The 13162-nt window shown below is 45.1% G+C and overlaps 1 protein-coding gene across 17 annotated transcripts in view; it reads left to right on the forward strand.

Annotated features, from left to right (window-relative positions):
• The window catches only part of FBRSL1 (fibrosin like 1), a 561483-nt gene that overhangs the window by 239633 nt on the left and 308688 nt on the right, over positions 1-13162 (forward strand). For all 17 annotated transcript variants that reach the window (XM_030024925.2, XM_030024940.2, XM_030024933.2 and 14 more), the window contains exon 3: positions 10287-10388. In XM_030024925.2, the coding sequence (XP_029880785.1) occupies positions 10287-10388 (102 nt within the window). The remainder of the gene's footprint in view (positions 1-10286; positions 10389-13162) is intronic.

Raw genomic sequence — 13162 nt, forward strand, 5'->3', positions numbered from 1 at the left:
TTAAAGCTGTCAATTCTGATTGCCTCCTACATGGTGTTTAAAAGCATTGTGTAAACTCAGCCTAATTTAGTCCATTGGCTCCAGCTGAACACAGCTCTCTCCTTGCTAAATGGATGCTTAGTCAATCATACCTCTGTCCTGCTCGGAGTTACTTCCCTTACAGTGATCCTTTTGATATGGTCAGCTGTATGGGTGTTGGTAACACTTGATGCATCTGTTGTAAGAGTCCTGAGCTGATCTTTAGTGTATCCATTTCTTTCCCATCACCAAAAAAATGTGTAAAAACAACTTCTCATTTGATGCATATTGGATGGCATTTTATAACCGAGAATCACAGGTCTGAATCACCTTAATGTGAAACTTGAAGCTACAAATCTTATTTTGTGACTTGCTCAGAGGCTTTCGGCTCTCTCGTGGAGTATTTATTGGATGCTATTCCTTTAGACTTGTCACTAAATTAAAGTGTAGTTAGGGCATCCGATTCTGCTTGAGCATTACAGCTGGTGCAGTAATTATTAGGTGCTGCTTTTTCGCTGGTGGTGATTATGTCTGTCCCTTGTGCAGCTACGGTTTCATTGTCATCTCTCAGCTTTACAGGCTGCTTCTCTTCAGTCACCAAGTAGTTTGTGTCTTTTTGTGCCTACAGATGCCTTCATTTATTTATAAACACAGACTAAAGTGCCCCAGTAAGTATGTGATTTCTCAGGGTTTTCTTCACTGAGGGAATGCAGGGAGTCCTGACTTTTTTCTCTGGCAATTGCTTATAGTTTGCCTTTGCAACAGGACCTGATACATCGTCACTGATGGTGGCACTGTTTTGTTATGTGTCGTGCTGGTTTTGTGCTGTAGCCCATGAATCTCAAAACTGCATGTTACCTGTGGTGGGTTGATGCTGGCTGGACACCAGGTACCCACCAAAGCCACTCTGTCACTCCCCCTTCTCAGCTGGACAGGGGAGAGAAGATAGAAAGAAAGACTCGTGGGTCCACATAAGGACAGGGAGAGGTCATTTACCAATTACTGTCATGTCAGAGTAGGATAATGAGAAAATAAACCCAAATCTTAAAACACCTTCGCCCTCCCCCCCCCTTCTTCCCAGGCTTTACTCCCGAATTCTCTACCTCCTCCTCCCCCTGAGTGGTGCAGGGGGATGGGGAATGGGGGTTGGGGTCAGTTCATCACACCTGGTCTCTACCGTTCCTTCCTCCTCAGGGGCAGGACTCCTCACACTCTTCCCCTGCACCAGCATGGGTTCCCTTCCACTGGAGACAGTTCTCCACGAACTTCTCCAATGTGAGTCCTTCCTAGGGGCTGCAGTCCTTCAGGCACAGACTGCTCCAGCGTGGGTCCCCCGTGGGGTCACAAGTCCTGCCAGAAAACCTGCTCCAGCGTGGGCTCCTCTCTCCACGGGGCCGCAGGTCCTGCCAGGAGCCTGCTCCAGCGCGGGCTTCCCATGGGGTCACAGCCTCCTTTGGGCATCCCCCTGCTCCGGCGTGGGGTCCTCCCCGGGCTGCAGGTGGAGATCTGCTCCACCGTGGACCTCCCTGGGCTGCAGGGGGACAGCCTGCCTCACCATGGTCTTCCCCACGGGCTGCAGGGGAATCTCTGCTCCGGCCCCTGGAGCACCTCCTCCCTCTCCTTCTGCACTGACCTTGGGGTCTGCAGGGCTGTTTCTCTTACATATTCTCGCTCCTCTCTCCTGCTGCAACTGCTGTTGGGCAGCTTTTTTTTCCCCTTCTTAACTCTGTTCTCCCAGAGGCACTACCACCATCGCTGATGGGCTCGGCCTTGGCCAGCAGCGGGTCCGTCTTGGAGCCAGCTGGCACTGGCTCTCTTGGACATCGGGGAAGCTTCTAGCAGCTTCTCTCAGAAGCCACCCCTGTAGCTTCCCCGCTAGCAAAACCTTGCCACGCAAACCCAATACATTACCCTTCATCGCCTTGCCTGCCTCTCCAGACGGCCCCAGGGGCTCGTAGGTGCCGTCTGTGTACCCTGTTGTGGAAGGCAGGTTTTAGCTAAATTGGTTAGGAATGCTATTTACCCTTCACCAGTCAAAGTCTCACTCCTGCACACACGCTAGCTAACTGTAACCTAAGCAGGTCTACACTGACACAGTTTATCATTGACGTATGTCGAACCCAGATTTTCCCAGCTGTCTACTACCATCTGCCAAGTACGGCTGGGGGCAGGCAGAGTGCAGTTTGCTATGCAGGCCTGATGGCAGCTGTAAAATCGAGCAGTTTTGCCTGCTTAAGCACCAGCTCTTTTCCAAAATAAGCATTAGCTCTTGCATCGCAGTAAGCCTCCCGATCCTGAGAGCGTAGGCCATCGTGGGGAAGTGGTGCCGGCTCTGCTCCGCAGCCGAGGCCACCTGCCAGCCCAGAAGCTGTGAAAAATCTTTGCGGCGGTTCCAGTGCATCGGCTGAGCTGCAGAAAAGCCAGCCCCACTCCTCCTTACAGCCTTTCTGTGCTGGGCGCTAGTGAAAAAGGCTTCTCCAGTCCCCAAAGGCAGTGGCCCACTCTTTTGGTTGCACCTCTCAAAAATCGTGAGATCAAACGTAGTTTCTCTCTAGTTAGGTGTGGCACCAAACCTGGAGAGGTGTCTCTTAGAGAGCTAAAGCTGAGCTAGTTATAGAATGTTACTCTGGCTAATCAGAGCACCATATAACAATTCTTCCAGAAACTGCAAAGGCAGTTGACTGCACCAAATGAACTTGGTTTTCATTTGTTTTTAAAAATGGAACGTGATCCTCATGTCTAGTTGCAAGCATTATGATGCAAAGTCAGGTTATTAATGAGTAGTTAATGTTGCTCAAGTAGCTGAGAAACTAACAATAGCTTTTGAGTAGTTAGATTTTTCACTAATAATACTTTTTATTAAAGTAAGTTGTTGTACTTGCCTTCCTGTAGCAGCTGACTCTGACAGCCTCTAAGCACAGAAATCCTTTGCTAACATTAATTCAACCTCTCTGCATCCCAGAGAGAGGTAAAAATTAACCACCGTGTTACAGAATGCTCAACTGCAATACAGGTTAAGTAACTTATCCAGAGGAAGCAGGTAAGCCAGGATTAGAAACCAGAAGTCTGCATGCCAGTTAAATGTATAAATGCTAATCTTCTAAACATCATGTAACTTTCTGAATGAATGCTAAAAAAAAAAAAAAAGCACAAATTTCCTTCAGTATCATAACACTGCTGCTGTTTTCTTCTTCATCACAGTAAGTAAAAACGGACATGTCATATTTAAAATGAGTTATAGCCAAGATAGCCGATCACAACATCCACAGCAGCACCACCCAATTAGAAAAACTACTCTAATCTAACCTGATGCTACTGTCATTTTTTAAAATGAGTCCTACTTCAATCATAAAATCCTCAGACCATAACATTGCTTTCTACGCCATATGTCCTTATTTAGAGGAAAAAAAATGATTGCACCCTTAATTCAAAGGGAACGTTTCCCTCTGAGCCAGAACTCAATAAAATGTATCAAAAAAATTGTGGAAAAGGGCAAGCAAAGAAAATCAAATTGCAGCGTGTGAAACGATTTAAGGAGGGACCTGGGGAATACATAATCTCCAAACTGCCAAGTTAGAGCAAGTATAAAATATACAAACAAGCCTGATATTTTTCCCAGTTGATCTCATTATGAGGTATGCTTGGGATAGATAAATTTTGTTAGAATGCATTAAGGCTGGATTTTCAAGGAAACAAGTCAGAAGTAATGTATTTAGCTGATTCCACCTTGTTTTGATACATGGGTCTTTTCAGGTTTAAAGAAGTACATTTTTAAAGCCAAATGGTTTGTTTTGTTTCAAGCATTAAAACCAGAGGCAACTGGGTGACTGTTTTTTTCCCCCCTTCTGGAAAACAGACGTTTATAATTTCGGTGTGCTCTTTAATCATTGGGGTAGAGCTCTGTGCAGTATGTTTCACTGCCACTTATTGTTCCCTGCTTAAAATACACTGAACTAGCCTTGAGTGCAATCCCTTAACAGACTGTTTCGTCCACAAATAGTACTTTTTCCAAGTCTCCAATAAATTTTAATTAAATTGTCCATTTGTATTTATTAAGGCAGTTTACTGTCTCCTGCTGCAGAAAGCTGCTACTGCTGATAGTCTATCAAGAGAAACACGAGTTTATCTGGGAGTTGATAATAAAATGCAAGCATATGTTAGTCCCAAAATGTTGTTTAAGTGTCATTTTCATGTTTGTTGGGAAGGGGACAGGCCATACAATTAGTTTTGATAAGTTTTTGGAACAGTTGCTCTTAACAATTCTTGTAGCAGTGGGGAATCATAATCTTTGTTAGTATGGAATGTTATCTGCAGAAAATTTTTCTTCCTTAGACTGACCCTATAGAAACAGTTGAAGAAGAATCCTTTGGCAGAACAGATGATAAAGTCATTACACACTGATGAGATGTAAAGTGGCTTTCAGCAGCATTAGTTTAGATAAATGAGCATGATAAGGTGGATTCATCCCTATCTCTGGTGATCTGAAAGCTTGGACCTAAACTCTGGGACTTGGATGCCTCTCAGCTGTACCTACGTATCTCCAAGTAGCTTCTGCCAAAATAGATTTGCCATGAAGTCAGTAAAATCTAAATCTGAAGGTTGTGTTTGGTCTGTCCTTGCTCTCAAGACAAATGAAAGTTGATCTTCCAGAGATCTAAAAAGGAATTAAACTTTTTTCTCAAGAAATTAATGTTCTCCTGAAAGGAGGCAACTTGGCTCAGTGCTGCGTGGAGCGCTCTGCCCACATCAGGGAGGGCTGCTTTGTTTTCAGGGGACCATTCCTTGCTCCCAAGTGTAGCACAAAGTAGGTGGGTACCACTCCTGCCGGTGCTTGTCCAGTGGTGGATGTGAGGGGATTAGTGGATTAATAGACCCATCTGAGCCACCAGAGCAGGCATCTCTGAGATGAATATTTTAATTATGTCTCTCCCCAAGGGCGCTGCTTTCTGTCTTGCCTTCAGAGCAGCGCGGAGGGAGGTTGTTGGGAATTTCTTTTCCCACCGTGTGTGTATGCAAGACCCGTTTTGTAAAAAGCAGACACAAACCCAAGCAATGGCAAGAGGTTTAAAATCAGACTGCTGTGACTTTAAGAGCGAGAAAAAAAAACTGTTAAGGAAGGAAAATAAAAATCCCACAGCCTGTTGTAGCAGCTGTAGCTTCAGATCGTGTGGAAAATGAAGGCAGATGATTCAATTTGGCCTGTGCCCCGAGTACATTTCCAAATGCTTCTGTGTGTGCGCAAGATAATGAACAAATATATTGAGATGGCACAAGATCAGTCCGAGTTTGCCGCTGCACAAGCCGTGGAGCTCCCAGTAGGAGCGCACTAGCTGTGCTGGGTTAATGGGGGTGAGGGTCGGGAAGCCCAGCACCTTTCAGAACAACTTAAGAAAAGAATTTGTCTCCTTTTGCCCCAGGCTCCCCGTGGCACTCAAACGGAGCTTGTGATAAATCGAAGTGTATTTATTAATAATGAGCAGGGGCAGCGTGCCCGTGATTTGAAAATAGGTGCGCCAAATAAAAATGTGCTTTCCTCTGACATCGGAAAAGCCTAAGTAAATGGAGAGCAGGCTGATCTATTATGATTAAAAAGCGGGGGCTGAGAGCCAGGGTAGTGGTAATGAAAAAGCCCTTTTAGGGAAGCAAGACCCGCTCTGCCCATTCATATATTCCTCCACCCCCACCCCATAAGAAGAAATAGGGAGGGGGAGGTTGGATGGGAGAGATGAAAAGGCAGCAGCAGTCCAGGGTAGCAGAACTGGGCTTTAATGAGAGCTGGAGTTATTACCAGAATGAGTTATGATATTTAATCATGTTACATGATGTCCAACAGTGCAAGGTTCATAATTCTTGGCTCCGAACGTGCCTTGGGACTGTCCGCAGGCACCTGCAGCATGCAAATTGATCAAGGCCTTACAAACCCGCTGTACTTTGCCCCTGGTCATTCCCTGCCAAGCCAGCGCAGTCTGCAGCGCTGGCCTGCTCCCGTGGAGCTGGAAACGGTGTCTTTTATGTTCTCAAACGCAAATCTGTAGTTTCTGGTCAAAACTGAACCGTAGCTATTGAGGATAGCTGGGATTACCTACCATGAGCTTTTCTCTCTGGTGTGTGGTGTTGTCAGGTGTGTTATTTATCTTGCAGGAGGCTGCGTTGGTCTGGCTTTTTAAGCAGCCTTGGGTTTAATGAATGCTTTTGGAGAATTCTGTTAACTTCAGTGATGAAATAGGCTTTGCTGGAGTAAAACTTCGACACCTGTTTAATGTTTCAGTGAATACATACTGACATGAACATCTTGCTGACTTAGGATTTGGATGAGGACAGGATTTGGCCTTTGGAAGACAGAAATTGCCAAATAACTTCAGTTGTACCCTCGTGCCTTTTTATTTTGTTCCAGCTTAGCTGTCCTGAAGTGACACAGTAGTCAACCTGCGTTCAAGAAAAGATTCCCTCCCGCCCCCCGAAACCTCAAGAGACGAGGCAGCACCTTTCCAAGACTCTCTCTTGCTGAGCTTTGGGCATTGGGGTTATTTTGAGACTTTTTGCTTCTCAGATGACTCCTAAAATATTTTGAGCAGACCTAAAGACAATGCGATCAAACATACTCCAATTTGGCCCACATATGCTTCTACCTGCTGTTCCCCCAGTTTCTGTTTCGGCTCTGTTACGCTGACTGGAAAACACCGTCTGGCAGGGCCTGGAGAAGGGCCTTTGCTGCTGTCAAAGCAGAAAATAGCAGTGGGCTGTGTGGGTACTTTCAGACAGGCAACGTCAACAAGCTGGAGAGGGGACTCCTTTCTAAACGCTGCTTGTTAGTGATTTTAATGCTTTTCCGTAACATTGGTAGGGTGGCTTTATCCAAGTGGAAAGGCAGCTTCTCTCAGACGGCCCTCCCCTTCTCCAGCCTACATTTAGATGGGTTATTTGGCTCCTCTACCCGAGGTATTTAATAATGGTGGCTGGTGTTGCTCTAATGTCTGTGTAAGTCTCTGGCAATGTGTTGTACCAGAGGACATAGTGTGTTTTGCATATGAATTTGAGGAGTTGCGTGTTTGGGTCTGTGCCGTGCCAAGGCGGTCATGACGTCCCTGGGCTGGGAGCCCGCCTCGCCTCTGGCCCACAGGGCCTTTGCAGACTCTAAAAAAGTAGTAATCTTTTCAAAGGGAGAGGAATACTAGTTTTTATAGTAAAGCTCAATCAGGGAACATGTTCAGGAGGAATTTCGGCAACTCAAGCGAAAACACCTAGAGAAAATCACTAGAAATCAAGCAGCCAAGCCAGAAGCAACTTTGGGAAAGAAGCTTTTGGCCAGTTTGCTAATACCCAGGTCTGCAGAGAGTGCCCGTGAAACCAATGCATCCATTTAGCAGAACAACTTGTCCTCCTAGTTGGGTCCTGCATGTGGCTCATTAGGGTAATTACTGATGAATTAAGGCAGCTTGGCTCAGCAGTCTGGCTGCGGGTGTGCGGGCTCCCCTGCTGGCAGGCAGCAGGTGTAAATGAACAAGATCTGTCAAAAAGGCTGATGACCCTCTTAATTCACAGCAGCAAACTGGGGACAGAGGTAGTGCAGCAAGTTTAATAATTGATATTTACTTGGAAAGGTTAATGGCAGCAGTGATGCTTCTAATTTGCTTGCCCGTGCAAGACCTTGTCAGGTCAAATTGTCTCAATTTGTTACCGTGGGTGGAGGTGTAGTTTTCCTTTAATGAAATTTGGAGAAAAGAAACAGGTGGTGTTGGGAGCTGAGCGTAACTCAAGAAAAACAGCAAAAGGTTGGAGTCTGGTAACAGGTTGGGTGAGTCTGTGCTAACTTTAAACAGCTGGCAGGTTAGTCCTTTTGAATAATTCTAGCGAACATTTGCACTTGGGAAGCTGAAAGGATTTGGAATGGTGCAATTTATTTTTCCTTCAATTTGCAGCTGTCTAGGAGTTGCTTAGGTCAAAAGTGTAATAATTTTGACAGGCTCTGATGTGTTCCTAGGTGGGAGTGCTAGGGTTATGGATCAGAAATCAGAAAGCTGTAGAATTCAATGGGTATTTCTGTACTGTATTTAGGGAAATTGTAATTCTGTACTGTAATAGTTAAGTGGCTCCTATTTCAGGGAGAAACAAAGCACATGCTATGTGTGGAAGCTTTGAAATTGGCAGGTCAGATACTTCACATCCAAAAGTTTCAGAAGAGCTGGCTGATGGCTGGGAACCAGTAGAGTTGGGTTTTGAGTAAGTGTAAGGAGATTCAGATGATGGAAGAAAGCTGATGTGCCAGTGTTTTCAAAAGGCTGTAATTAATGGGGTATTACCATTTGTTCAATTGGCTTGGCATCAATCCTAGGCAAGATAATGGGATAGCTGAAATAATAATTGGTTAATAAAGACCTAAAAAAGAATAAAGTAAGTGAATGACAATCATTTTATGTACTTAGAAAAAAAATCTTGTCAAATTTAATTAATTACATGTGGGATTAAAAATTTAATGGATAATGGCCGCAGTATTGGTATAGTATAGTTAGATATCTGTGCTTGATGCTGTTGGCCTTTTTATTAAGGAAGCAGACAACGCGGATTCAACATGATGAATTTCAAGTGGATTATTTCCTGCCTTTATACTTGATGCTGGTAGTTGCGAATGCAGGCTCACTGTTGGTTGGAAATGCTTCTAGCAGATCCCAGCAGGGATTACCTCTCGTTGCTGTGTTGTTTGAACATTTTGATGTAGTAGCGAAGATGAAAAATCAGTCTTGATAAAAGTTTGCAGGTGGGCAGCACTTTGGAAAGGTGGTTTACAATGACTGAGGCAGGACACTGATGCCGAGAGCAGTGGTTGTGTGATGAGGTGGCCATGAGCAAATTTGTATTTCTGACACTTCGATGTGGCTAAGTCTAAAAGTCTTATCCTGAGGAAGAAAGTGTTATTGATGAGGTGTAAGGTGGCAGAAAGGCATGCAGAGTAAGGACTTTAATCAGAAATTTACTGTTGCTTGAACATGAGCATGATGGTTTCCCTGTCTTCTACTATACAAGCCTGTACGGGGTTGTGCACTCCAGACTGGATGAGTACAGGAGCTCGTTCTTGGTATAGTATCCTGCATATTGTATTAAAATATTAATAGACTGTGGGGCACTTAGCTGGCAGCGATATCAAACATCCATGGGAGTGTAGTGATCAGTGTGCTCCCAGGGCTCAGGTTGCAGTGCCTGCGTTGTGGCAGCGTGCCCACCGAGCGTGGTTCCTTGTGCCGCAGCGGCAGGGCTGCTTGAATGCGCTGGGGTTATGTGAGAGCACCATGAGCAAACCCTGCTAGCTACTGAGACTGCAATGAAATAGGACAGAAAGAAACAAAGGGATTTTATTGCCATTAAAAGTACCAATTTGTACAAGCCGACATTTTAAATAGTGTAATTTAAATGGAACCAAACTGATATGAATAGAACCTATTAATAAATTAAACACTTCTTTCCACCCAATATTTCACAAGGGAATTAGCAGAATAATTTGTTAGTAAATGAGCCCAGGAACGAAGCTGTGAATGACATATCTATCCTAGCCTTCTCCTCCCCCTGTAAAACTCTTTGCAGATGTAAGCAGAAAGTTGCTGTCATTTCAAACATTGGTGACTCTCGCTTATGTACAAACACAAGCATAACTTCAAGTGAAGGAAGAAGGATGATTTAGTGGTTAGAGAACCAGCCTTGGCTGTAAGAGTTAATCACACTCTACTTCAAATTTTGTGCATTATCTCAAGCAAGTTGTTTCAGGCCAGTATTCCTCACAGTATTTGGGCACCTGGTATTTAGGCACCTGGCCGTCATGCCGGTACCAACCTTTCAGCGCAGTCATGGGGGGGTGGCCCCAAGGCACGTCTCCGGACTAGGAACCGGAGACCTGGCCATTGGGTCAGCGGTGGCCCGGCAGCAGGCAGCAATACTGAAACGCCAGCGTCACAGCTGAGGTTTGCTGGTAGCAAAGAGGGAAGGGGGTTTGTCTGTCCGCTCACCCTCTCGCGTCAGGCCCTAGGACTGTGGCACAGCCTTGCCTGCTTCCAGGAGTGCTAAAAGCACCCCTTCCCTCGCATGTTAGTGAAAGGGAACATGCACACACATGGTCAAGCACAACTTCAGAGAAGCCCCGTGTGTTCAAAAGCATCCTCTCCACAGTGCCGTGGGTGTAGGAGTGAAACGTTGACTAAACTGCTGTCGGCAACCTCGGGAACAGGTGGCAGAGCAGTGCTTGAAAATCTCCTTTTTCCCCCTCCTTCTTCTCCCTCTAGATGAAGGTCCCTACAAGCAGAAGTGGCAGAAATAGCGAGGAAGACAGCATCAGGGAGGCCACAAGCTCTCAGCGGAGCAGCTCAAGGGACCGTCTCAGTGATGTAAGTACCATTCAGGAGAAAGCATCGCTTCATTGCTGCAATTCCCGCTGCTGACATGGCTTTTCATAAATCTTGCTGAACAAATGTTGGCATCCAGAGGTCACTGTGTAATAACTTTTTTTTATGTCATGATTGAGTGTTATGGCATAAGTGGTTGAGCTGCCTTGCAAACACTATAATCATGGTGCAAATAATATGATAAGCGAAAGATCAGAGATGGGAAAACAAAATGGAATTGTTATTCCTCGGGGAAAAATGGCTCGACGTTTTGTTTTGTTTTCTCAAAGAAGTTGTGTTAAAAAGCTTTTTACAGTATCTTTGGGTTTAGCTACTGCATATAATCACGTAGTTTGGGTGCAAAGTCAGTTCATCTAATTTTATGCTTCCTGCCTCCAAGATATGAAAGGTTTTTGGGGGAAAGCTGTCTTTCTCTCAGGAAATTCGATGGTACGTTGAGTGAAATGTTATGATAAAACAAAAGCAAACGGTGCCTTAGTGTGTAAACACACAAATGGGCTTTTGAGTCACCAAGAAATCAATGGCAGTGCTGGGATAATTTTATATGAAGGCTTTTTGTGTTAGCAATTAGCATTTTGCCTTCATTAAAACATGATTTTTTACTAATTAGGACCTTTCCCGTTAGGAGAGATTTAAATGAAGAACAATAATCAAACGCTGGCACAAGCATGTCTGAAATATTAAATTTGCCATTTCAATGGCAAGCCACAGAAATCCCAGAGCGAGTGGTTTTCATGTTGAGTTCTATTAATGTAAAATATGCTTCATAACTAAAACCTGTCACAGAAAACGGCTCACACCAGCTAAATTCAATTGGACAGTTAATTTAGCTTTAAAATTGAAAACACTACCTCCGCTTCAGGATGCAAAAGGAAGGGGGGGGAAGCCTTTGATAAGTGTAATGTATTTGCTATTAAGGCTTTCAGAGCCCATTCTACAGGAGGAGAAGGGAGAAAAAGGGGAAAAAATGGCTCCCACAAATGTGTTTAAAAGCTGAAAGTATTTATTAAAAATGTCAGCAGAAAAGTGCTTTTGGCAGATTAAAGCGGGATTCAGCTTGACAGCTCTGACAGGGAAATGTGACGGGGGAAAATTCTCTCTACATGTTTAGAGTGTGAATGGGGCGCTGTAAACAGCCGACGCAGTGGGAGGAAGAGAAAAATAACGTGTCCTGTGATCTGCTTCCAGGATTGTGAACCCACGCGCCACGGTGGGGAAAGTCGGCGAGGGGGGGGCCCTTTGGACAAATCCCCTTGCTGCGGGGCGTCTTTGACTGTGTTACTAGTCAATAATGATCATAATTTTATATATACATATATTTATGCGATTCTCTCCTTCCCCTCTCCTTGGCCACTCTTGACAGGTATGTGAGCAGGGGCACCTGGTAGCGTTGATGTACCATAATGTGGGGCTGTGGGAGAGGAATAACATATTCAAACTTAGCGACTAGCTTAGGTCAAAGTGTTAAGTGGTCTTAGAGACTTTTCTTGTTAAGCCGATGCACTTCCAGTTTTTTCTCCTCCTTTCCCTTTGCCCCCAAATTTGCAGGCTGAGCCTGCAGGAATTGAGTCTGAGTGCCTAATTCCTACAAAATCTTCAAAGCTAGTTCAGCAGCCAGTGAAATTCAGTGGGAAATAGGCACTCCGTTCTTTTTTAGTCAACGGGGACATTTGGGCAGTGCCTGAAGGCCAGGGCACACTTCAGAGCTTTGCTGAAGCTACTCTCATGACCTGGTGACCCATTGCAAATGAGAATTTTTCAAATTAGTAATTAAACAGTTTGAAAAGTAAGGTTCATGAATCACAGAATGCTCTTCGTTCATTATTTGATGAGTGCAATTTAGCTTTAATTACGTATAACGCTTCCTCGCGTACTAGTAAATGTTCTGTAGTCTATTTAGTGACTGTCAGAAAGTCTTAGAAAGTCCCACGGGTGCAATCTGATGGTTTTCCCCATTTGCGTGCAAAGGAATAAGGCGGCAGACTTTTTCTTTTTGTAGAGCGGGAGCAGGGAAGGGGAGAGAAGACAACGACATGCTACTGAGTGTCAATTCCTGCAGGATTTTCTGTCCAGCTGTGCCTGGTCCCTGTATGGTTCCGAAACTGTATTTCCCAGTGTGCTGTTCAAATAGGTGGTGTGCCGCTGAACTGATGCAACCCCCTTACGTGTGGCGCTGAGGGTTAAAAAGCCACAGGGCAGTAAGGACATAAAGGGAAGGCAGGGATGGTTTTTCCTTGTGGCTAGCGGTTATAAATCGAGGCTCTAGCACACAGTTGTGCTGGGGTGGCCACCTGTCCTTGCAGACGGATGCTCTGCAGCAGGAGGCACCTGGGCTTGTTTCTCGCTCTCCCCCAAGTAGCTCTCCTGCTGTTTCTTGGTGCATTTGGCCTTCAGGACTAATTTTCATGCTGCCTTTCCCTCCCATCTCTTTCCCCATTAACTTGGGTGAACAATGGAGTAAATGAGGCGGGAGGTGGCAGGTTTGGCTGCTGTACGGCAGCACACAGCAGGTGTGGTGGGAAATATGTGTATGAAAGTGTCGGCTATAGCGTTCAGCGTTGCCACCTTAGGAGCACTGGAGTCCTCCCTCCGGCTTCATTGTCGGTCTCCATTTAGAAGGCGCTATTATGAACAGCTTAGCTCCTCCGTGTGATTTGTTTCTTGAGGTGACTTGTTCAATGGGATGCCAGCAAGTTGTTCTTTATTTACATTAATGCATGTCATTAGTCTCTAATGGACCATGAAGTCAAGAGGTG

This window comes from Aquila chrysaetos, chromosome 9 (assembly GCF_900496995.4).
Source record: "Aquila chrysaetos chrysaetos chromosome 9, bAquChr1.4, whole genome shotgun sequence".
NCBI classification, from domain to species: Eukaryota; Metazoa; Chordata; class Aves; order Accipitriformes; family Accipitridae; genus Aquila; species Aquila chrysaetos.